This window comes from Piliocolobus tephrosceles, chromosome 6, assembly GCF_002776525.5.
Source record: "Piliocolobus tephrosceles isolate RC106 chromosome 6, ASM277652v3, whole genome shotgun sequence".
NCBI classification, from domain to species: Eukaryota; Metazoa; Chordata; class Mammalia; order Primates; family Cercopithecidae; genus Piliocolobus; species Piliocolobus tephrosceles.
The window spans coordinates 88,220,798-88,244,752 of record NC_045439.1 but is presented as its reverse complement, the minus strand read 5'-3'; the positions used below and the strand labels follow the sequence as shown (position 1 = coordinate 88,244,752).

Genomic DNA, 23,955 nt, shown 5'->3' with positions numbered 1-23,955 from the left:
TTTTTTTTTTTTTTTTTTTTTTTTTTGAGACAGTCTCACTCGCTTTGTCACCCAGGCTGGAGTGCAGTGGTGCGATCTCGGCTCACGGCAGCCTACGCATCCCAACTCCGCCTCCCAGGTTCAAGCAATTTTCCCTGCCTCAGCCTCCCAAGTAACTGGGATTACAGGCACCCGCCACCATGCCCGTCTAATTTTTGTATTTTTAGTAGAGACAGGGTTTTGCCGTGTTGACCAGGCTCAAACTCCTGACCTCAGGTGATCCACCCACCTCGGCCTCCCAGAGTGTTGGGATTACAGGCATGAGCCACTGTGCCCGGCCTCCAGCCTCATTTCTTACTCCCTTTCCCTTTGTACCCCAAGTTTCAGGCACACTGAAGGGCTTCTGGCCAAGCCCTCCCTCACCTCTGGCCCTTGTTCTCCTGCTGCTCTCCCTTCACCTTTGCTGACCTAGTCTGGCCCATCTATCTGTCCAGGCCAGGTCTCACCTCTTTGGGATGGGCTCCCTGACTCCCTCACCACCAATCCATTCAGCTGGGAATACTCAGGGAACCTGACACATACACATCCCCAGTCCCTCTTGTGGCCACAGAATGGTTTATACTGGGCACCTCACTGTTTACACTCCATCTCCCTTCCTGTATGGCCCCTATCCAGGCACAAAAGAGATGCTTGGAGGATGCTGTCAAATGAATGAACAAATATTTGTTAAGGCATGGCTCCAGGAGAGCAAAGAACTCTGCACGAGGATTCTGAAGCCCTAGATTCAAGTCAGCTGGGTAGTTGATGCTGTGGGCCTTAGCAAGCCACTGTTCCCTTCTGGGCCTAAGTGTCTCCACCTCTAAAATGAGAACAACTACTAACCTGGCTGTGCTCATGTCACAGGGCTCTTGTGGGAATCAACTAAGATCACTGGAGACTGACCTTGAGCCGTGTGATGGTCACCTGGGCAGTGCTGAGGCCTGAGCTGGCAGAGCTAGGTGGAGAGCCATTTCCATTACAGCTGGGACGGCCCGTGGCTCGGCTCCTGATGGCTGGCCCAGGCAGACCAGGCATGTAGATGGGAGGCAGGCAGGCTACCTGAAACAAGTCACCCTTGAGTTGAGCTTTGGAGAAAGGAAAGGGTTTGGACAACCTGGAGAAAGAGGAGAGATGGGGAATAGGGAGAATAAGGCTCGGAGGCAGAACTCAAGCCTTAACTGGGAAGACATCTAGACTTCTACTGTGAAAGCCCAGCCTGTCCTGTTTTCTGCTGCCAAAGTTCTGAGGGTCCATCAATCCTGGGTTAGGCCCCCTCTCTGCTTCCCTCCCTTCTACTCCTCATGACCCGGACCTGAGTTGGGACCTTTGCCTGAAGACCTGTCCCTGTGTCCGTATGTACTGTCAGGAGCCAAGCAGTGACGGGGCACTTGCTCTCCAAAAGTATAAGAAAGGGTTCCTTCAGACATGGGGCTGTAGCTCCCAGGGCAACTGAGGATGCAGTGGTGGGCAGGGTCATTGGCAACTCCAGAGAAGGAAAAGACAGTAGAGCTACCGACTCTGGGGAGATGCCTTTGGGACCTTGGGTGGTGGATGGGGCTTTTGCATTGTTTCCTATCAGCTGGGGCCAATAGACTTCCTGTACCTTATCTCATTTCCTCTTCACACTGTCCCCTTCAGAGAGGCACTATTTCCACTTTACAGATGCAGAAACTGAGGCTCAGAAAGGAAAATGACTTGCCTAAGGGTCTGAAGCTAGACTAGAATTTAACTTTGACTACCAAACCTTTTCCCCTGCTACACTTCTAGGCCACCCTGAGTCCTGAGAAGCTTTTAAGAACACCTGCCATATTCACTCCCTGTGCACTGCCTTCCTGGAGTGAATCCCAGGGAAACAAGTCAACAGAAGAAAAAGTGAAACATCAGTTGATGAGCAGGTTCATGGCAGCTTTGTCAGTGATGTTAAAACCAAGAAACAGGTGTTACTAAATGTTCAGAAAGAGAAGAAAGGTTAAGACTAGGCAGGGGCTATGCCCTCACTGAGGTACTCTGCAGCCACTGAAATAACGTAACTGCTGTGGAAGGCATATGTGGAAAAATCTGATCACTTATCCCACAAGCCTGTATTAAGCACCTGCTGTGTATAAGTATAGGAATACACAGCAGATGCAGGACATGTAGTGGTTGGTGTACAGTGGTCATGGTTCTGTTTGTAGTCATAGGCAGTGGTCAAGAAGCACAGAGGATCTTTTCTTGCCTCTGCTTCCTTGCCAGTGGGGACCCCAAGCTCTACTCCCATTTAAAAGAAAAAAAGAAGGCCAGGCGCAGTGGCTTATGCCTGTAATCCCAGCACTTTGGGAAGCCGAGGCGGATGGATCTCCTGAGGTCAGAAGTTGGAGACCAGCCTGACCAATATGGTGAAACCCTATCTCTACTAAGAATACAAAAATTAGCCAGGTGTGGTGGCGCATGTCTGTAATCCCAGCTACTCGGAAGGCTGAGATAGGAGAATCACTTGAACCCAGGAGGCAGAGGTTACAGTGAGCTCAGATCATGCCACTGCACTCCAGCCTGGGCAACACAGCGAGACTCCGTCTCAAAAAAAAAAAAAAAAGAAAAGGGAGAAAAAGGAAACACAGAGGCCTGAGTTCCATTCCCAGCCCTCCTGGGCTGTGTGTGCAACTTAGGGCAAGCTACTCAACTTTGCTGAGTCTCAAGTTACCCATCTTTAAAATAGAGAGATAATGCCTGCCCCCATTGGCTAATGATAAGGATTAAGCAAAATTGAATATTCAGAGCCCCAGGTGCCAGATGCATGGTACATCATGTACTGGCTGTGATGTGATTTTCAGCCTGGGCTGCATGTTGGAACCACCTGAGTGGCTTTGAAAACTACTGATGCCTGGGTCCACCCTTGGGGATTTCTCTATAATTTGTCTGGGGTCTGCTGAGGGGTGGAGGACACAGGTATCTTAAACAGCCCCCCAGGTGATTCTGCTCTAGAGCAGACGTCCTCACACTTCAACATGTATCACCATCACTGGGAGTGTTTTTTAAAATGCAGATCCCTGGGCCCCACCCACAGAGTTTCTGATTAAAGAGATCTGAAGTGGAGCCTGAGAATCTGCATTTTCACCAAGTTCCCAGTGAGGCTGATGCTGCTGGTCCAGGAGCCACAGCCTGAGGACCATTGATGTAGGGAGGTGTAAGTAATTGTGACAGGGTGCAGGGTTATAGGGGAAGTGTTTGCATCTTTTGCCAGTAGAACCCTTGAATCAGGACCTGGATAGTTCCTTTCCAACACATGGGATAGGAGAGAGGAGAGGGGAGGGAAAGGAGGACAGATCAGCGGGGAAGAGAGCAGGAGCTGGGATCTCTCCACATTCCTGGTTCCGCTGACTGCCTCCTCCAGGCTAGGTGGGAGAGCCCTGGCCCTTCTCACTGGGCACCTTAGACTATGGAAATGGCCCTGGGGTGGAGCGAAGTCCACATTCTGGAGTTTCTGGAGTTTGCTGAGAAATCAGCCCACCCTGTCTCCAGCCTGTCTGTGCCCGAGGCCTGCTAAGTAGGGAGTGTTCTGTCTGTGCTGGGTGAGGAGTAAGGGCACTGCTTCCCCAGCCTGAGCCTTTCTGGGCTCCTACAGAGGAACCATTGTCAAAAGCAAGGCTGAGACCCCCAGGAGAACCCCCTGTGTTTCCAAGGAGGCAGCATGGATCCTTAGTCTAACCCCCAGGGAGCAGCAGCTTAGAAGGACAGACTTGTTGGGCCAAATGGGGCCTGGAAATTCCTGTCAACTCTTGCCTCTTCAGCTCTCCTGAAAACACCCAGTGGAAACCCCAGATGTTGTGTGCATCCTGCGGGCGTCCTCTCTTTGGCCCTTTCAACACACAATCCAATTGCCCTGATGTCTAGCAGCTTTAGGTCTCATTCAGAGCAAGCCTGGCTGTTTGCAGGCCTGAGTTTCAGCCATTCACTCCTCATCAGAGCCGGCTCTGGTCAGCTTATGGCCCCAGGAGGCCCTGCAGGCTCTGGGCTCTGCAGACCTAGGAGGCCTTCTTCCTTCATGTTGTAACAGTGAACAAAGGTGGAGGAGCTAAACAGCAAGGGAGGTGCACAAAAGCCCTTCATGGTTGGGCATTTTACAAAGTGCTGGGTCCTTTTCACCTCCATACTTTTCACCAAGGCCTGGCATAGTGGCCATTGTCACTGACTCCCAGTGGTTGATACTCACCTTGGGTAGGCCACGCTGTGGTTGGAGGCGGGTCATCTAGACAGACAGGACCCCTCTGAGATGAGTTTGTCATCTGGATGGCCCTAGGAACCAAGTGCTGCCCCCACCTGGAGTAATGCTCACCTGGGAGTCCCCAGCAGTCCCTACCCTCACCTCTACCCCGGATGCTACTGGTACCCTGCCCACCTTTCTCCCTCCCGTATCTCCCTGGCCTCTTCACTCCCTTCCCTGGGTGACCTCATCCCTTTCTGGCTTCAGACACCAGGTACATACTGATGCTTCCTCAGTCTATGTGCCTGGAACTCTCAGTCTCTGAGCCTGGGACTGCACAAGCCCCCAGCACCATGCTCAGGGCTACAGTGAGGATGGCACCCCATGCAGCTACACGAGGTGGCCCTGTGGGTCCTCATGCAGAGTAGTCCGCCAGCCACTTCCCCATCATCCCCCAGTGTATCCCACTGGCACTCAAATCAGCCACGCATACTTGTGAGCATTCATCTTCCTCCTAAATGTGCACCCTAAAGCATGCAATAGCCCCCGACCATGCACTAAGCTCCTTAGGCCTAGCCCAGGATGGACAAAGGTTTTGGGAGGCATTTTCTGTACCTACTAGAACCAACTTTCCCCAGTGGGTGAGGGTGGGGTGGGGAGGGGTAGTAGTGACTCTTCTGCCCCTAGTCCGTGGCTATCCCCTGTGAGCCCTGTGGCATCGAGGCCTCTGAGAAAGAAAGGAGCCTGGGAATCACACACTGACTATGTGTTTTCCCTCGACAGGACTGCACCTTCTTCAATAAGAAGGACATCCTCAAGTAAGTGTGGCTTCTCGTTCACCCTGTTGGGACTGGGACTGGGGCCGGGGTGAGGCTGGGGCACCCCACATGAGCGGGCTGTGCTAGCTGGGGCTGAGGCGGAGCATCGGCATCTGTCAGGAACCACATTCAGGTCCCCACTCCGCCACTGGGCTGGTATGGAGTTAGAGCTTCCCACTCCTCCCAGGGCCCAGATCCTCCTGCTGGGGAATGAACATCTACTTACTACATGCTGAGCTTTCAGGTGGGTGGTTTCAGGCACATTCTTATTTAATCCTCATTGTGACCTTATAACAAGAGAATCCATTTAACCCCATTTTACAGATGGAGCTTAGCAACTTGGCTAAAGTCACAGAGGCAGGGACTCAAGACCCAGCCTCTAACTCCAGGTCCCTTGCTATTTCACTGCATCCTGGGTCCTGGTATAGGAAGGAGTCCCTTTCTGTTGTGAGACAGGGGTCCCTAAGGGCCCTTTGGCTGTAGCTTTGATGTTCTTCCACTCCTAGGATGTCTAAAAGTTGAGGGCATGCCCATCGCCCCTGAGCTATTCATCAGGGCTCTGCTTCTTTCCAGGACAGCCCTTCTCCTTGGTGTTGGTGGGGATGGGGGTGGATCTGGATGGCAAAGATGAAGGGGATTGGCAGCCTCAGAAACCCAGGACCAGACAGTGAGCAGGAATCACTGAATACCAAGAAACCTGCCCCATGGGCCTCAGTAGGCCCCTCTGCCTGGGCTATCAGGTGGCGCTAAAAGCCAGTGAAATCCCAGGATCACTTCCCCTGGAGATCGACGGTCAGGCTGGGACCAGAGCCCATTGCAACTTCCCAAGAGAGCTGTGCTGCAGCTTGTCACTGCCCTAACCACTCTGCTCATTCAGTCAGTGCCTCTCAGCTTTCCTCTCTACCCAGGCTATTCCAACCTGTACCCTGCATGGGCAGGGGCCACCCCACTTCCACCACCTTAGAGAGTCTGGGCAAGGGGCAAAGCCCCCAGGCCTGGCATCAGTAGACCTGGGCTCTACTCCCACATCTCAGTTCTATGGCCTTGGGCAACCATTTGACCTTCCCTGAGCCTCAGTTTTCTTCTGTATAATAGGGATAGTGAAACCTACCCTCATAGCATTGCCGAGAGGCAGCAACACTGGGGTATAGTGTTTGATAGGTGGGATTTGCCCTGTAGCTTGAGACATGTCAGGGGTGAGGTCCCCATTTGGACAGCATGACTTTCAGTATTGGAATAACAAAGCTGTCACCCCTAGCATTCTTGTGGCACCTTTTACCTTTCAGAGTTCTTGGCATAGAGCCTCATTTGAGCCTCACAGGGAGCTTTGGATCCCCTGCATTTGTAGATGCCAAGCCCAGGCTGCCTGTCTTCTGAGGCCCACCATCATTTTCATTCTGGCAACAAAAGCGCCTTGCCCCAGCCTTTGCACTGACTGTCACCACTCCCTGGAGTGTCCTCCTTTCCTCTGCCCACAGCATTGTTGTGCATCCTTCCAGACCCAACTCCAGAGTCATCCCCTTTATAAGCACCCCAACATCCTGCCACCCTAGTGCTGCCCCAGCTGCTCTAACAGCCTGTTAGGGGCTCTTTGGGTTTCTGGGCCCAGGTGCCCAGCTCCCCCCAGACTTGCTATCAGGCAGGACTAATGGGGAGCATGGCACCTGTTAGCCACCACTGACCATATGAAGAGTGCGTGAGTGAAAGACAGGATTGGCTGAGGGAGAACATTCCAGGCTAGGGAGCAGCAGAGGTGAGACACAGGCCAGCTTTTCCCACTCCCACTCCCACTCCCACTGCCATCCTCCAGTGGTCTCACTGACAGCAGCAAAGTTGCCTGTGTGGGGAAGAGGAGAGAGGAGCTTGAAGGCCAGTCCAGGAATCAGATCCAATATCATGGGCCTTTGGTGGTGGTTTTAGTCTATTCACATGCTGCTATAAAGAACTGCCTGAGACTGGCTAATTTATAAAGGAAAGAGTTTTAATTGATTCACAATTCTACATGGCTGGGGAGGCCTCAGAAAACTTACACTCATGGCAGAAGGGGAGGCAAACACGTCCTTCCTCATATGGCGGCAGGAGAGAAAAGTGCCGGGCAAAGGGGAGAAGCCGCTTATAAAACCATTAGATCTTGTGAGAATCACTATCATGAGAACAGCATGCCCCCATGATTCAATTATCTCCCACCAGGTCCCTCCCATGACACGTGGGGATTATGGGAACTACAATTCAAGATGAGATTTGGGTAGGGACACAGCCAAACCATATTAGGGGTATCCCTGGCCCCTTGGAAAATGAGGAGCTCCAGGCAGGTGAGAGGACTTGGGGAGGGGTTTTCTGGCTCCCCACAGCCCTGGCCTGCACATCTCTGCACGCATCAGCACCCTAGGCTCTGTAACTCAACACCAGAGCAAAACCCAAGCCTGAGGCCCCGTCTGCAGCTCGGGGATGACATTGCTTGCAGGAGCTGTTTTCTCACAGGGCCCTGTGTCCGGGAGGGCTGGGTGATGGTGTTATTAAACATGAAAAGAGCTACCTGGAGTTTTGCTGCCCACCTGTCCACCCTCAGGGTAGGGTAGTAAGACAAGGCAGGATTCAGGATTGCCTGTCCCTGGAGAGACCAGGCATGGCCATGATGGCTCAACTCCAGTTTCAGCCCCTTCACTTTTCTCCAGCCTTCTCTGTGGAGAGGCCAGCATGACTGACTGCCCCTCCAGGAAAGCCCTCTCCACTGTTCACATCTCAGGTCAGGGTGACACAGCTGAGGCCTGGAGCCCAGAGAGGGCAAGGTCAGCTGCAGAGCCAGGCTGTCCAGCCCCAGGCCTTGCTCATCTTCCCTGCTCCTGAGGGCCTTTCAGGGCTGCTACTCCCCACCCCCACCGGGATGGTTTTCTTGGTAAGCTGCTCCCTGAGTACTGATCAGATGGCAAGGAGGAAACTTGAGCAGGAGGTGTTTCTTTGCAGGTTGGGGCCCAGCTCTCTGGCAGCTTTGGGGCAGTGATACCGAGTCACAGATAGCCCGCCTCCAATTCTTCCCTCTGCCCTGCCCGCACCCAGGTAGATCCGATTGCTCCCCAGGACACAGCTCCTCCATTCCCACACTGAGCCCGAGTGGGCAGCCCACCTGTTCAGTCACCTTGCTTTCCATAGGTAAGAGCTTAGCACTTCGACTTCCCTTGTCCCCTAATTAGGCTGTGCTCTTTAATCAGCGGGACAGTAGTCCTTGTCCCCTTGGTACACAGAGAGGCCCACCCAGCCAGCACCCCAAAGTGTTTGCCTACTTGTTCTTTTATTGTTTATTTTCTCAACCTTTTAAAAGCTTTGTGCAACCTGTTTTAATTACTTACTACACACATACCTAATGATTATAGAAAAATTAGAAAATGAAGCCAGTCAAGAGAAGACAAAAAAAAATTACCTGTAAGCGTATGACCCAGAAATAGTGGCTGTTAACCTTTTGGTATATATTATGCCAGTGTTTTTCTTTTGTATGTGTTTATCAAAAAGTCAGATCATGGTCGGGTATGGTGGCTCACACCTGTAATCCTAGCACTTTGAGAGGCCGAGGTAGGTGGATTACATGAACTCAGGGGTTTCTGACCAGCTGGCCAACATGGTGAGACCCCTGTCTCTAAAAAAAAAATATAAAAGTTAGCCAGGTGTGGTGGTGTGTGCCTGTAGTCCCAGCTTGGCGCCTGGCCGAATAGTCAAAGTCTTAGAAACAGAAAGTAGAATAGTGGTTGCCAGGGGCTGAGAGGAGGGGGAATGGGGAGTTATTGTTTGATTAGTATAGAGTTTCAGTTTTAGAAGAAGGAGAGAGTTCTGGAGGTGGACCAGTGGTGGTGATGGTCGCATAATAATGTGAACATATTTAACGCCACTGAACTGTACCCATCAAGATGGTGAAGATGGTACACTTTATGGCATGTGCATTTTACCACAATTCAGAAAAACTAATAATTAAGATGGTAAATTTTATGTTTTTTAAAATTATCATTATTATTATTTGAGACGGACTCTCGTTCTGTCGCCCAGGCTGGAGTGCAGTGGCTCAATCTCAGCTCACTGCAAGCCCCGCCTCCCAGGTTCATGCCATTCTCCTGCCTCAGCCTCCCGAGTGCCATATCTGGCTAATTTTTTTTTTTGTATTTTTAGTAGAGATGGGTTTCACCATGTTAGCCAGGATGGTCTCAATCTCCTGGCCTCATGATCCACCCGCCTCAGCCTCCCAAAGTGTTGGGATTATAGGCGTGAGCCACGGTGCCCGGCCTATGTTATTTTATTGCATTTTTTTTTTTTTTTTTTTGAGACGGAGTCTGGTTCTGTCGCCCAGGCTGGAGTGCAGTGGCGCAATCTCTGCCTCCTGGGTTCAAGCGATTCTCCTGCCTCAGCCTCCTGAGTAGCTGGGATTATAGGCACGTGCCACCAGGCCAGGCTATTTTTTGTGTTTTTAGTAGAGATGGGTTTCACCATGTTGGTCAGGCTGGTCTCAAACTCCTGACCTCATGATCTGCCCGCCTTGGCCTCCCAAAGTGCTGGGATTACAGGCGTAAGCCACTGTGCCCGGCCATTTATCACAATTTTTAAACTTAAAAAAAGGTAAGAAAAAAGATCTTACTGTTCCCCTACTACCCAAGATAATCACTAACATTGTAGTGACCAGCCTTCCTTTTAGTCTTTCTTTTTGTAGGTATATAAATGTATGCAAGTTTTTTTTTTTTAAATGGGATTATACTGTGCAGTCTGCTTTTTTCATTTAACATCTTGCAAACAACTTTCAATGTCATTAGATATTCTGATATAATATTTTAAATGGCTGCATTTAATGGATATTTCTTAATTCGTGTAGTTGAACATTTAGATTTCCAACTTTCCACGATTTTAATTTGTACTTCAGTGAATATTCTTGTGGCACCATTCACATAACTGCACATGTCTGGGTATTTCCAACAAATTGCCTGATCAAAGATATGGATATTTTTAAGACTTTAGCTTTTTCCCCCCACTGCTGTTATATGCTTTTTGTCTTCTGACCCCAGATCATTCATTGAATAACCCAAGAGTCTGAAGCTCAGCTGCCTGTAAGGGGGGCCAACATGCACTGTAAATAAATGAAGCTGTCTAGTTGGGTGGGAACTCTTTGGAATGGATACCTGCAGAAATAGCTGCTCCTTAACCCCAGCTGGTTATTGCCTTGGGGGACTTTAGACCATCTTGATGAAGAAACCTAGGTTTATAGTGTAAGATCTTTCAATCTGTATATGTTGGCAACAAAATTCTAAATTTATTATTTTGACGTAATTTAATTATTTTAAAATGCTATGTGAAAACTAGGCATGAATGTGGATTGCTGGTTTGTGACTTTCAGAGGAATTAATCTTTCCCCCACTGATGTCAAATGCTGTGTCATGGGCTCATTCTCATTTATGTTGGTATCTACCACTTCTAGTCTGCCTTGTAAATGCCAATGTCTATTCCATACATTGTCCTTATTATAGCTTTAAACTGTTTTAATACCTGATAGAGATAAATGTTTCCCCTGTTTCTCTTTCTTCAGGGTTCCCCTGCAACACTCCTACATTTATTCTTCTAAACAAGCTTTCTTTTTTTTTTGCCAGTAGCTTGAAGAAACACTTAACCAAACAAACTTTTGAATCGGTCTGGTTAGATCCCAAATAGATCATTTGCAGATTTTGATTAGGATTGTATTCATTTTATAGAAGAATGAACAGGCCGGGCGCGGTGGCTCAAGCCTGTAATCCCAGCACTTTGGGAGGCCGAGACGGGCGGATCATGAGGTCAGGAGATCGAGACCATCCTGGCTAACACGGTGAAACCCCGTCTCTACTAAAAATACAAAAGCTAGCCGGGCGAGGTGGCGGGCGCCTGTAGTCCCAGCTACTCAGGAGGCTGAGGCAGGAGAATGGCGTAAACCCAGGAGGCGGAGCTTGCAGTGAGCTGAGATCCGGCCACTGCACTCCAGTCCGGGCGACAGAGCGAGACCCCGCCTCAAAAAAAAAAAAAAATAAAAAAGAATGAACAGAGCATTGTCATCATTACAGCATTAAGTCTTTCCAATCAGGAATGTACAATAGTTATCTAACTACCTAAAATATTTTTATATCTTTTGTTAAACTTTCATTTTTTTTTTGATACTTCAAAATTAGTGCATTTTGCACCAATTTTATACTTAGTTGTTTTTGTTTTTTCGGTTCTTTTAAATTGTGAATTTAACTTTTTTTTAATTAAAAAAATATATAGAAACAGTCTCACTGTGTTGCCCAGGCTGGTCTCAAACTCCTGGCCTCAAGCAATCCTTTCCCCTTGGCCTCCCAAAGCACTGGAATTACAGGCATGAGCCACTGCACTCAGCCAAATCCTATTTTTGAAAAGGCTAATGTTGATACATAATAGAAAAACTGTTGTGTAGAAAGGCTTCTGAACTCTTTCTATTTCAAATAGTCTTTAAGCTAATTATTTTTGGTTTTCCAGTAAATGAGAACTTGCCTCCTCTCCAATATTTAAGTGTACTGTTTTACCGTTTTAACTAATTACATTCCTCCCTCAGTATCTGCAGGGGATAGGTTCTAGGACCTCCCAAGGATACCAAAAACTGCAAATGCGTAAGTCCTTGATATAAAATGGCATAGTATTTGCATATAACCTATGCACATCCTTCTGTATAATTTTTTTTTTTTTTTCAGGCAGGATCTCTGTCCCCCAGGCTGGAGTGCAGTGGTGCGATCATGGCTCACTGCAGCCTCAAACTCCTGGGCTCAAGTGGTCCTCCCACCTCTGCCTTCCGAGTATTTGGGACTATAGGCACATGCCACCATGCCTGACCAATTTATATATATGTAAATATTTTGTAGAGACAAGGGTCACACTGTTTTGCCCAAGCTGGTCTCAAAACTCCTGGGCTCAAGTGATTGGCTCACCTCGGCCTCCCAAAGTGCTGGGATTACAGGCATAAGCCACCATGCCCAGCCCCTCCTATATACTTTAAATCGGCACCTCCTGTACACTTTAAATCATTACATTACTTACAATACCTAATACAACATAAATGCTGTGTAAAGGGTTGCTATACTGTATTAAGGAATAATGACAAGAAAAAAAAACTATACATGTTTAGTATAGATGCAATTTTTTTTTTCAAATATTTTCCGTCTTCAGTTGACACGATGCAGAACTCATGGACCTGGATGGCCAATAGTAGATTGATTCGTGCTCCTGGGGGGAAATGTTATGTAATAATGGTGATTATAGGCATCCCACATTGACGGGTATATCCCCAGTATATACAAAAATTAGCTGGGTGTGGTGGTGGGCACCTGTAGTCCCAGCTACTCAGGAGGTTGAGGCAGGAGAATTGCTTGAACCCAGGAGACGGAGGCTGCAGTGAGCCGAGATTGAGCCACTGCACTCCAGCCTGGGTGACAGTGCGAGACTCAAAGAAAAAAAAAAGAGAGAGAAAGAGATACCGTTTTGTTTCTGCTCCTAAGCAGAAACTCCTTTTGTTTCTGTTTTACTAAGAATTTTTAATTTTTTTTCTTTATTGACAAAATATCATATACTTTAAAATACTTTTGACCAGGTGCAGTGGCTCATGCTTGTAATCTCAGCGCTTTGAGAGGGCGATGCGGCAGATCACTTGAGGTAAGGAGTTCGAGACCAGCCTGGCCAGCATGACGAAACCCCATCTCTACTAAAAATATAAAAAAATCAGCCGGGTATGGTCGCATGCCCCTGTAATCCCAGCTACTTGGGAGGTCGAGGCACAAGAATCACTTGAACCCAAGAGGCAGAGGTTGCAGTGAGCCAAGATGGTGCCACTGCGCTCCAGCCTGGGTGACAGAGTGAGACTCTGTCTCAAAAAAACAAAAATATTTTAAATTTTTATTAATAAATACTTCTTAAATTTCAAATAATTGAGGAGTAGGTGAAATAACAAGTAAAAGTTAGCCTCCTTCTTTTCACAACTCTCTACTCCCACCTCACAGGGACTATCAGTGTAAACATGTAGTATATAACTTCTCAGATATTTTTCTGTACCCACACATACAGTCATAAATGCATCTATCAAATTGGTCAAAATGTTTTTTGCTTAATATGATTTGTAGTAACAGATTTCCAAATATTGAACTATCTTTGCATTCTGGAAGAAATCCTACTTGGTTCTAACATACTATTCTTTTAAAGTCTTGGACTTGATTTACCAGTATGTTATTTTTCTTTCTCTACTTATTATTATTATTTTTTCTAGATACAGGGTCTCTGTTGCCCAGGCTGTAGATCCTCCTCCTTGAGCCTCCTGAGTAGCTAGGACTGCTGATGCATATCACCACATCCACCTAATTTTTATTATTGTTATTATTTTTTTTTGTAGAGACATGGTCTCACTACGTTGCCCAGGCTGGTCTCAAGCTCCGGGCTTCATGCAATTCTCTCACCTTGGCCTCCCAAAGCACATTTAGATTACAGTCATAAGCCACTCTGCCTGGCCCCTAGTATGTTATTTTATAAGACTTTTTCATCTATATATGCAAGTACCATTGGTCCATTCTGGATGCTACATATTAGGTTCTTATATCAGCGTTCTTGTTAACTTTGTAAAATAAAGTGAGGGCTTTCACATTTCTTGCCTCATACTCTGTAGCAGTTCAAGTAGCATAAGTATGGTTTCTGGTCCTGATGTTACGGTAGGACGAATATATAACTCTTCTTGAACTCAGTGTCCTTTATTGGGGGAGAGGTGACAGAGATGTGGTTCTCTGACAATGCTTAGAGTTTCTTTCACAGTGATTTGGGTTTTCAAATTCTCCTTGGATTTTTCTTTAAAGAAAAATTCCAATGTGATTTTAGTTATTGTTTTAGAACAGATCTGTGTCCCAGCTGGCCTTCCCACCCCAGAAGATACCTCCTCAACCCCGCCAAGCACCTATAGCCTCTCTCCCTAGTCCACCGCTTCCAGGGAGTCTCTGACATGGCAGGCAGTATGCTAAAAGTTGCCAGCTGAAGGCCAGTGGTTTTATGAACATCCAGGGGTGAGAACAGTAGAACAGCCCCTGCTTTACTGATAGGGAACTTATCCTCCAGTGGATTAACCCACTTACTCACACTGCTAGTGAGAGGTGTAGGCAGGGCTCCAACCTCAGCCTGACTTCATGCTCCTGCTGCAGCCATCCCACAAAACTTCGGAGGTGTAGGCCAACCCCCAGAAACACTCCAATATCATACCCCGACACATGGGGTAGGGTCAAGGTCAAGTGGGAAATGTAACAGTTGGAAGCACAATGGATATGTCAAAGTACCAGAGGCATGAATTATGAAAGAAGATGCATGAATGTTGAAACAAGTGGTTATTCCTTATTTGGGAACAGTGTGAAAAAAAAAAAGTTTTCCTCTACACAAGAAATAGAAGCAAAGAAAGTCCTTGAGTGCGCTCTTGTGGAGAGTCTCAGCTTGATCCCACCACCCTGGCATTTGCTGAGCCTCCTCCCACCCAAAGTACAAGTTTAGGGGTTTTCCCCTCCAGCTCTGTCTCCAAGTCTTGGCACATCCTTGTGATTTCAGGCCCTTTTATAGGGATGTGTGACTGGCAAAGTGGGCATGTGGCATTTTATCGTTTATTTGCCCTGGACAGGCTCTGAACCAGGGGATGATGTGCTTACCAGGGCATGACTTGCAGGGAGAAGCCAAGTGGTTGGAGTCCAGAGGTCCTGGGTTCAAGTCCTGTTTCTACTGTTCATTGGCTTTGTGGGATGCAGCAGACACTTGATTCTTGAGCCTCAGTTTTCACCACCTGAAAATGGGAGACTAATATCTACCTCTCAGGGTGATGTGGGGATTAAAATGAGTAAAGCAATCCACAGAGATTAGTTCAGGACCTGGCACAGAGTAAGCACTTGCTAAACAATAGCTGGTGTTATTATCTGTTTGAGCTGGGTAAGTAGTCAGGTGCCTTGCTAAGGACAGCTAGGCAGCAGCACCACAAGAATTGGTAGAACCAGCCGGGCGCGGTGGCTCAAGCCTGTAATCCCAGCACTTTGGGAGGCCGAGACGGGCGGATCACGAGGTCAGGAGTTCGAGACCACCCTGGCTAACACGGTGAAACCCCGTCTCTACTAAAAAATACAAAAAACTAGCCGGGCGAGATGGCGGGCGCCTGTAGTCCCAGCTACTCGGGAGGCTGAGGCAGGAGAATGGCGTAAACCCGGGAGGCGGAGCTTGCAGTGAGCTGAGATCTGGCCACTGCACTCCAGCCTGGGTGACAGAGCGAGACTCCGTCTCAAAAAAAAAAAAAAAAAAAAGAATTGGTAGAACCCAAGGGAAGGTTGGGTGGCTGTGCTGGATGGCTTATAAAATAAAGTGAGGGCTTTCACATTTCTTGCCTCATACTCTGGAGCAGCTCAAGTAGCATAAGTATGGTTTCTGGTCCTGATGTTATGGTAGGACTAATGTATAACTCTTCTTGAACTCAGTGCTGTGCTGAATGTGCTGAAAGGTGGGCCTGGGGTGTGTCACAGGGTCATGCCACTTAAAAGGAGACCTGGGCTGATCTGGCTTTGGGGGTGGCAGGGCCAGCCCAAGCCCGGGAGATACAGGATCATACCTAATCCATTCGCCAGCAGCCTAGGGCTTCACCTTAGGCGGGTTACCTACCTCAGCCCCCAGTCAGTGCCCCTTACACTTGTCCCACCCATGGCAGCACTTAATGGACACAATTTTTGTTTTTAGAGATAGGGTCTCACTCTGTTGCCCAGGCTGGAATGCAGTGGGGCAATCATAGCTCACTGCAGCCTCTAACTCCTGGGCTCAAGCTCAAGTGATCCTCTAGCCTCAGCCTCCCAAGTAGCTAGGACTGAGCCACAATATCCAACTAATTTTTTTTTTTTTCATTTTTGTAGAGACAGGCTATGTTGCCTAGGCTGGTCTCAAACTCTGGGCCTCAAGTGGTCCTCCCACCTTAGCCTCCCAAAACACTGGGATTACAGGCATAGGCCACCATACCCAGCTCACAATTTCATCTGAATACAATTTATACCTGTCTTGGGATGGGGGGCTATTCTCTGGGATGGCAGGGACCTGGACAAGTGACATAGGGCAAAGAAAGACTGAATCATGGGGCAGGGGGCGGGGAGGAAGGGAGCTTCCAAGTGAGACAGTGCCAGGATGCCTTACACCTTTGAGGGTCCATGCAGCTTGTTGAAGTGGGCTTGCTTTCCTGGAGGCTGGAACAGGAACTAGGGACCTGACCCATCAGTGAGGAGGGAGGGCCAGGCCCACCAGGGTAGCGGGCTGGGTCTCGATGGCCCCCAGCTAGAGAGGTTATGAGTGGCCCATTTACAGGGGCTTCCTGAGGGTGTGAGGACTGCTGAGAGCTCTCCCAGAGAGACGCAACCCTCAGGGCCTAAGTTGGGGTGATGGGGCCATGAAGTGGGCCCAAGCTTTGATGGATCCCCAGGAGTATCCGCAGGAAGAGTGGCTAAGAGTTTCTGCTTGGATTTACCATCTTGGGCTCAACCCATGGCCCTTGATGCTCCCTAGTTATGTGGCCTTAGACAATCACTCTTAACCTCTTCAGCCCTCAGTTTGCTGAGCAGTAAACTGGGGTCAGGATGCATCTGTCTGCACAGTGATGTGGAGGAGGATTAAATTAGGTAGTGTGTTCATTGCTTAACACAGTATCCCGAGCATAGAAAACCCTTATGAGAGCCCAAAGGAGAAAAAATTAGAAGACTTGGATGCAGACCCAAGGAGTGATGGTGGTGGTGCTGATGGGGTGGGTGTGGTGGAAATAGGGTGGCCTGGACACAATCTGGTTATCAGTACAGAGATCTGTGCAGAACTCACCTCCCTCCCAACTTCATACCCTGTGGGCAGAGCAGAGAGCCTCCCATTGGCCACTCACCTGGTCCTGGCTGAGGATGGTCTGCAGAGGCACAGGCCTAGGCAGGGCAGCATTGGGCCGCTGGGACTTAGGGATGGCACCCCCTCCAGCACTTTTCCTCTGCTTTCCTCCAAGGCTGCATTCACGATTCTACGAGCTGGCCCCCAACCTCGTCCCGATGGACTACAGGAAGAGCCCCATCGTCCACGTGCCCATGAGCCTCATCATCCAGATGCCAGAGCTCCGGGTACGTGCAGGGCCTCTTGCTGGCGGGCAGGGGATCTGTGCCTCTGGACCAGCAGCAGAGGCCCCTAGGTCTGGGCTGAACCCAGCTCCACCCTTTGTGTCTGTGTGGCTCTGAGCAGATCACAGAACCTCTCTGTGCCTCAGTTTCCTCATCTGCACTCTGAATAAATAAGCTATGTGGGCTCTGTAAGGGTGCTGTACATCAGTGGCCACCCCACTGCAGGCCATAGGCTTGTGCTCGTCTGCTTGTCCCTTTGTTAAGTGGCCCCAAGCCTGTTGTACTTGGCAGACCTGCGTCTGCTTTGTTAGATAATTTTTCTGTCTCCCCCTTGTCTGACCGTGGCTTCTCACTGAGGTCAGCATCGTGGTCATCCATAACATAATTTCTCAGACTTTAATGTACCTGTTAAAATTTAATTTTAAACCACCCAGGGATCTTGTCCAAATGCCAATTCAGGCTCAGTACACATGAAGTGTCAGGATTTTGCTTTTCGAGCAAGCTCCCAGGTGAGACTAATGCTGCTGGTCCTCAGACCATATATATTTGAATGTTTCGTTTCATGAGTTCCTTATCCATAATATGTAAAGTGCACTCAGTGTTAAGAAGGCATTTGGGGCATAACTCCCCATTGCAGTGGTACTTTGTCAGTAGCCCCTGGCCAGGCCTGGGCTGTGTGGCTTGATGGTGGGGTCAGAGTGCTATATGGCATCCACTTGGGGCCTACACTCTGGTTGTGACCTCAGTCCTGAGAGACAATGGACCCCAGGTTCAGCCCTGGACCGACACCCCGTCTGGCCCAGCAAGGGGCTCAAGAGTAGGCTCAGAGGGTTGCTGGAGCGGGTGAGGCACTCTTGGGTGGGACCCAAGTGGTCTGTCTCTGAGCTTCCTGCGCTGGCGTGGGCTGGGCACGGAATGGGGCTAGCCAAGTGCTAGCTTAGTTGGGATGGAAGGGCTGTAGGATAAGTGATTTGGGGATCTAGAAAAGCATCCGTGTACAGCTCCCTGGGAGAGGCGGCATCCAAGGTAGTCTAGGATAATTCACAGGAGCAGGGTGACGGCAGGTCTGGGCCTGAACTGGCTGTATGACTCTTGCTGCTTATCTGGTCCAGTTATCTGACCCTGCATCCATCCACCTTCCGCGATCCTGGCCTGACACGGCCTGAGCTGAGGGCCACCAGTGCCCTGGGTTGTCATCTTTTTCTGCTGGGGACAGAGCCCTACACATCCAGGCAGAGCCTCTGTGTGCTCTTCTGGGTAACAGGACGAATCTGTGCTTCTGCATCAGGTGAGGCAGTGCCTCCAGTGAGAACACATTGGCTGTGCTCAGCTTTTTTTTTTTTTTTGGAGACAGGGTTTTGCTTTGTCACCCAGGCTAAAGTGCAGTGGGACAATCGTGGCTCACTGAAGCTTCATATTCCTGGGCTCAAGTGATTCCCCCACCTCAGTCTCCCAAACAGCCGGGACTACAGGCGTGTGCCACTGTCCCTGGCTGTGCCCATCTTAATGATGTGACATGACCCAACAGAATGCTTCCTGAGCTCTTACACGTGCTGGGCCTGGTACCAACACCTTACATACTTTAGCTTATTTAATCCCATCACAACCCAGTTAAGAAGGTGTTATTATTCCCTTTTTACAGATGGGGAAACTGAGGCTCAGAGGGATTTGGTCAATCCTCCAGGGTCACACAGGCTGTCCACAGTCTGGCTCCAGGGCCCTCCTGATTATCCTGCACCCACAGTGATTGCTGTATGTGTTTCCTTCAGGAGAATCCCTTCAAAGAAAGGATCGTGGCGGCGTTTTCCGAGGATGGTGAGGGGAACCTCACCTTCAACGACTTTGTGGACATGTTTTCCGTGCTCTGCGAGTCGGCTCCCCGAGAGCTCAAGGCAAACTATGCCTTCAAGATCTATGGTAACCAGGGCTAGAGGAGGGGGCCGCGAATGTGAGGGGGGCAGCATGTGGGGCCCTCAGGCTGTCTGGTTACTGCTGGCTCCTGCCCTGGGGACACCAAGAACAGTGAAGCTGATCTGTCCTCTGAAGAGTGCCTATCCAGTGGGGTGGCCAGGGGAGACGATCAGTCCCTGAGAGACATCTGTGGGGTTCTTGAGAACAGAGGAGGGAGGGACTCACCAACCCCAGGTCGGGTGGTTAGTGTGAGAGGGGTCTCAGGCATGACCTTTAAGCAGGGACTAGCAGAGGCTTGGACTAGAGAAGTAGGGACTGGCAGACCTGACAGAGGGCGCAACCCATGCAGACACAGGGAAGCGCAGAGCTTGGTAAGGAGATGGGAGGAACTTGAAAGGTGGTGGGACAGGGGGTATGAGTCTGAAGAGAATTTGGGGCCAGGCTGTAAGAGCCAGCCACAGAGTTTGGACCTAGTGCTCTGGACACCAGGGCCACTGTAAGGTTTCCAGTGGGGAAGGGCAGCTCTATTTTCTGGAAAGATCACTCAGCAGCTTTGAGGTGTAAAATGGAGGAGCTAGAGAGGCTGCCTAGGCCATGGTGGTGAGGTCAGGCCTACAGGGCGGCCTCCGGAGCCCCCCAACACTGCCAGAGGTAGGGCTGCCTGGGTTCACCCCACCCAGCCCTGCCCTCGGCCCTGCTGTCTCACCAGCCATCAGAGGGCAGCAGGCACTCATAAGCCAAGGACTCACGCTTCTCCCACAGCCATAGGGAGAAAACTTCATACCCACGAGCTCACCCCCTGTGCTGGCCTGACAGACCCATTGGGACTGGTGTCAAATCCTCAGACAGACCTCAGTTGAGATGGCTAAGGCCCAGGAAGGGGCTGGGACCCAACCTGGACCTAAGAGTCAAGGTCAAACCTCCTGTCCTCAGCACCTTTGACAGACACTGGATCCCAAGGCAGCAGGGTTTATCAGGGGCTGACATTTCACTTTCTTTTTTTCTATTTATTTATTTATTTATTTATTTATTTTTAATATTTTTTTGAGACGGAGTCTTACTCTGTTGCCCAGGCTGGAATGCAATGGCGTGATCTTGGCTTACTGCAACCTCTACCTCCTGGGTTCAAGCGATTCTCCTGCCTCAGTCTCCCGAGTAGCTAAGATTACAGGTTCCTGCCACTACAGCTGGCTAATTTTTGTATTTTCAGTAGAGATGGGGTTTCACCATGTTGGTCAGGCTGGTCTCGAACTCCCGACCTCAGGTGATCTGCCTGCCTCGGCCTCCCAAAGTGCTGGGATTACAGGCGTGAGCCACTGCGCCCAGACTGATGTTTCACATTCTAGTTATGTTTCACATTCTAGTTATGTTTATTTCAGAGGACTTTGGTTTCTGTCTGTGCACCCACGTTTTGCTTGCATATCAGAAAGAAAATACCTGCCAGTCTACCCTCCACGAACTATGCCCACATGGGTCATGTAAAATGCTTCTCAGATTCCACCCAACATCTGCCCAGTCTTGGACCCCACAGCATTGCTCCTGGGATGGGCTGCTGTCTGCCCAAGATAGGGAGTGCAGATCACATGGACTGGGTGGGCACAGGAACACATGGAAGAACTGTGGCTTCCTTCCTGCCCTAGGCTGGGGGTGGAGTGGGGAGAGGCAGCCAGGGCCCTCCTAGTCTGGTGCTGGGGAGGCCTGGGGCCTCATTTGCAACAAGGATCATCTTACTTCTGAGCCTCAGTTTACTCATGTTAAATGGCCACAGCAATTGAGCCAGCCAGCCAGCAAATCTTTCCAGAGATTTGCTATGTCCCATGCCAAGGGCACAGATGAATCTCCCCTGATGCCTACCCTAGAGTTGTGCCCAGGCCTCTGCAGAGATAGGGCAGAATCACCCCCAAGAGCTTGGGCTCCAGGGTCCAACAATGACCAGGGATGTCACCTCAAGCAGGTACCTTTCCTTTTCACCTTTCTGTTTTTTTTTTTTTTTTTTTGAGACAGAGTCTCGCTCTGTCACCCAGGCTGGAGTGCAGTAGCGCTATCTTGGCTCACTGCAAGCTCTGCCTCCCAGGTTCATGCCATTCTCCTGCCTCAGCCTCCCGAGTAGCTGGGATTACCGACATCTGCCACCAGGCCCGGCTAATGTTTTGTTTTGTTTTGTATTTTTAGCAGAGACGGGGTTTCACCATGTATGCCAGGATGGTCTCGATCTCTTGGCCTCATGATCCACCCGCCTCAGCTTCCCAAAGTGCTGGGATTACAGGTGTGAGCCACCGCACCTGGCCACCTCTCTGTTTCTTCATGTGTATAGTGGGGATTCAATTGTGCCTGCCTCATAGTCTTGTTTTGAAAATTAAATGAGAAAGAGCATGTAATGCTCACATGATGGGTCTTCATCACTAACATTAATGTCAGAGTTTGCCACTGGGCACGAGAAGCTCATCTGCGGGGGAGAGGACCCTTATTGCTAGAAAGCCCTGCCACTGGGAGGTGATGTGTGAGCCAAAATTTGAAGGATGACCAGGAGTTTGCTGGGAAGGGACCCCAGGCAGAAGAAACAGCACATGCGCAGATCTGGTAGTTGGGCTGAAAATGTAAGAAGAGAGAGTTTGCAGGCCGAGATGGGCAGATCACGAGGTCAGGAGATCGAGACCCTCCTGGCTAACACGGTGAAACCCCGTCTCTACTAAAAATACAAAAAATTAGCCGGGCGAGGTGGTGGGCGCCTGTGGTCTCAGCCACTCAGGAGGCTGAGGCAGGAGAATGGCGTGAACCCAGGAGGCAGAGGTTGCGGTGAGCTGAGATCCGGCCACTGCACTCTAGCCTGGGCGACAGAGCAAGACTCCGTCTCATAAAAAAAAAAAAAAAAAAAGAAGAGTTTGCTTTGATGCAGCCATGCATGGCTTGGTCCTCTGAACCATTTTGCTATCCTTTGGGACAGTGATAGTGCCTTTTGCTGTGTAGAATCAAACCATGTTCCCTGTTCTGTGTGCACAAATGCCAGGCACAGGCCCCTCTCTACGGGCCTTTTGATTTTGAGTCTCCTGACCCATCCTGTTTCCTGGCCACACACCACTGAGGCAACGTGGTGCGGTTTAGAAAACTTGGGTCTTAGAGTCACATAGGCCCCAATCAGAATCCCTGCTCCATCTCCGAGTGGCTCTCCCACCTTGATTAAATCACATGGCCTTTTTGGGCCTTAGTTTCCTTAGCTCTAGAAGTCTAAAGGGAACACAGGGTCCACTGTGGGCTAAGGCCAGGAAGGGCTATCTGGCCTAAGCCTGAAGTTCTCAGGAAACCTCAGATTTGGACTTTTGACCTGTTTCAGGATGTGGTTTAGTGATTGTGGGGTTGTTGTGGGTGGTGGATGTGGGTGTCTAAGCTATGCCTGGTGGGTGAGCCCTCTTGGGGGCTGGGATCCAGTGTCCCGAGAGTGTGCATGGAGATGCTCTGGGGACGTGAGAAGCTGGTGGAGGTAGTGGGACCAGCTGGGAGTGTAGGGGTCCCTGGGTGCACGCAACCTGGACTTGAACATGTCCAACCCCCGCCCCACAGACTTCAACACTGACAACTTCATCTGCAAGGAAGACCTGGAGCTGACGCTGGCCCGGCTCACTAAGTCAGAGCTGGATGAGGAGGAGGTGGTGCTTGTGTGCGACAAGGTCATTGAGGAGGCTGACCTGGATGGTGATGGCAAGCTGGGCTTTGCTGACTTCGAGGACATGATCGCCAAGGCCCCTGACTTCCTCAGGTGCTGCCACTACAGGGGCCGGGCTTGGGCAGGGCAGGGCAGGCCGGGATGTTGGGGCTAAGCCCCTGTCACTCGCTGTTTGTGAGCAGTGGTGTGTGACCAGGAAGCAGGAGGTCACGTTCAAGGCACCCTTGCCCTAGATGTGTGACTGGCCTTTGTCCCCTCCAAGGGGGAAGGTGGAAGACCTGGGGGCCCCTTCAGTGATAACTGGGAGCAGAACTCCCTGGGCACCGCTGTCCCTCTAAGCCTGCCTTCCCTCAGTATTGATTACTTGCATCCACTATGCAGGGTTCCCTATTGAGGCGCTGTCCAGCATGGGGCTGGGGCCTGCTGTGCTTTTCCCTGAGGAGCTTTACCTGCCCAACCCAGGGCCTCTCACCCTCTCTTGCCCTTTCTCTCTTTCCAGCACTTTCCACATCCGGATCTGAGGACACTGCCGAAGCTGCAGGGGCCTGGAAGTCCACCGTCCTGTCCTGCAGTCACATGGGTGTGGCCTCCAAGCTCCCCAGGAAAGCAGTGGCAGCCTCTGGGGTTCACACCACGAATATTTCCTGTGGCCCTTTCAGCAAAAAACAGCCTTAACCAGGAAGGGGGCGTGTGAGGGTTAGGACCCTTCCCACAGCCCCTCTGTGGTCCAGCCCGAGGACCCATGGCCCCTCTCCAGGCCCTCTGCACCCCGCCCCATGCCCCAGTCCTCTCCCACTCCAGAAATGCTCCCCAGCCCCCAGAGGGAAAGGCAGATAACCCAATAGGAGGTGGTGGGGTCTGACATGTCCAAGTGCTGGCAGACACTCTGGTCACCCAGGACAGAATGGGAAAAAAAAAAAAAAAGAGGTCAGGGTTTTAATGAGCTATGCAATCTTTTTCCAAAACCCAAGGTTGGGCTGCTCCTCACCCCTGCCTGTTCCTCTTCTGCTGGCCTCCTTCACAATGTGAAGCTGTGGGCACAGTGGGCTGAAGGGCTCTTGCCCCGTCTCTGCCTCTGGGTCATGAGTACCACCCTGCCTGCCCTCCCCAACACCATGGAATCCTCACTGGTGTGTGCCGTCCACAGATGTGTGAACTCCTGGTAGTAAAACACTTTTGCATCCCTGTGCTCTCCATGTCTGCTAATGTTAGGAAATGTTCGAGGGTACC

At 50.1% G+C, this 23,955-nt stretch overlaps 1 protein-coding gene across 2 annotated transcripts in view; it reads left to right on the top strand.

The window, feature by feature from the left end:
• The window catches only part of CIB2 (calcium and integrin binding family member 2), a 26,837-nt gene extending 2,913 nt beyond the window's left edge, over positions 1-23,924 (top strand). Inside the window, exons 2-7 of one of the 2 annotated variants that reach the window (XM_023196560.2) lie at positions 4,982-5,016; positions 12,614-12,675; positions 17,045-17,156; positions 18,923-19,070; positions 22,623-22,818; positions 23,225-23,924. In XM_023196560.2, the coding sequence (XP_023052328.1) occupies positions 17,088-17,156; positions 18,923-19,070; positions 22,623-22,818; positions 23,225-23,246 (435 nt within the window). In that variant the 5' untranslated portion in view covers positions 4,982-5,016; positions 12,614-12,675; positions 17,045-17,087 and the 3' untranslated portion in view covers positions 23,247-23,924. The remainder of the gene's footprint in view (positions 1-4,981; positions 5,017-12,613; positions 12,676-17,044; positions 17,157-18,922; positions 19,071-22,622; positions 22,819-23,224) is intronic. The other variant, XM_023196559.3, reaches the window with a different exon arrangement.
• Positions 23,925-23,955: the final 31 nt, after the last annotated feature.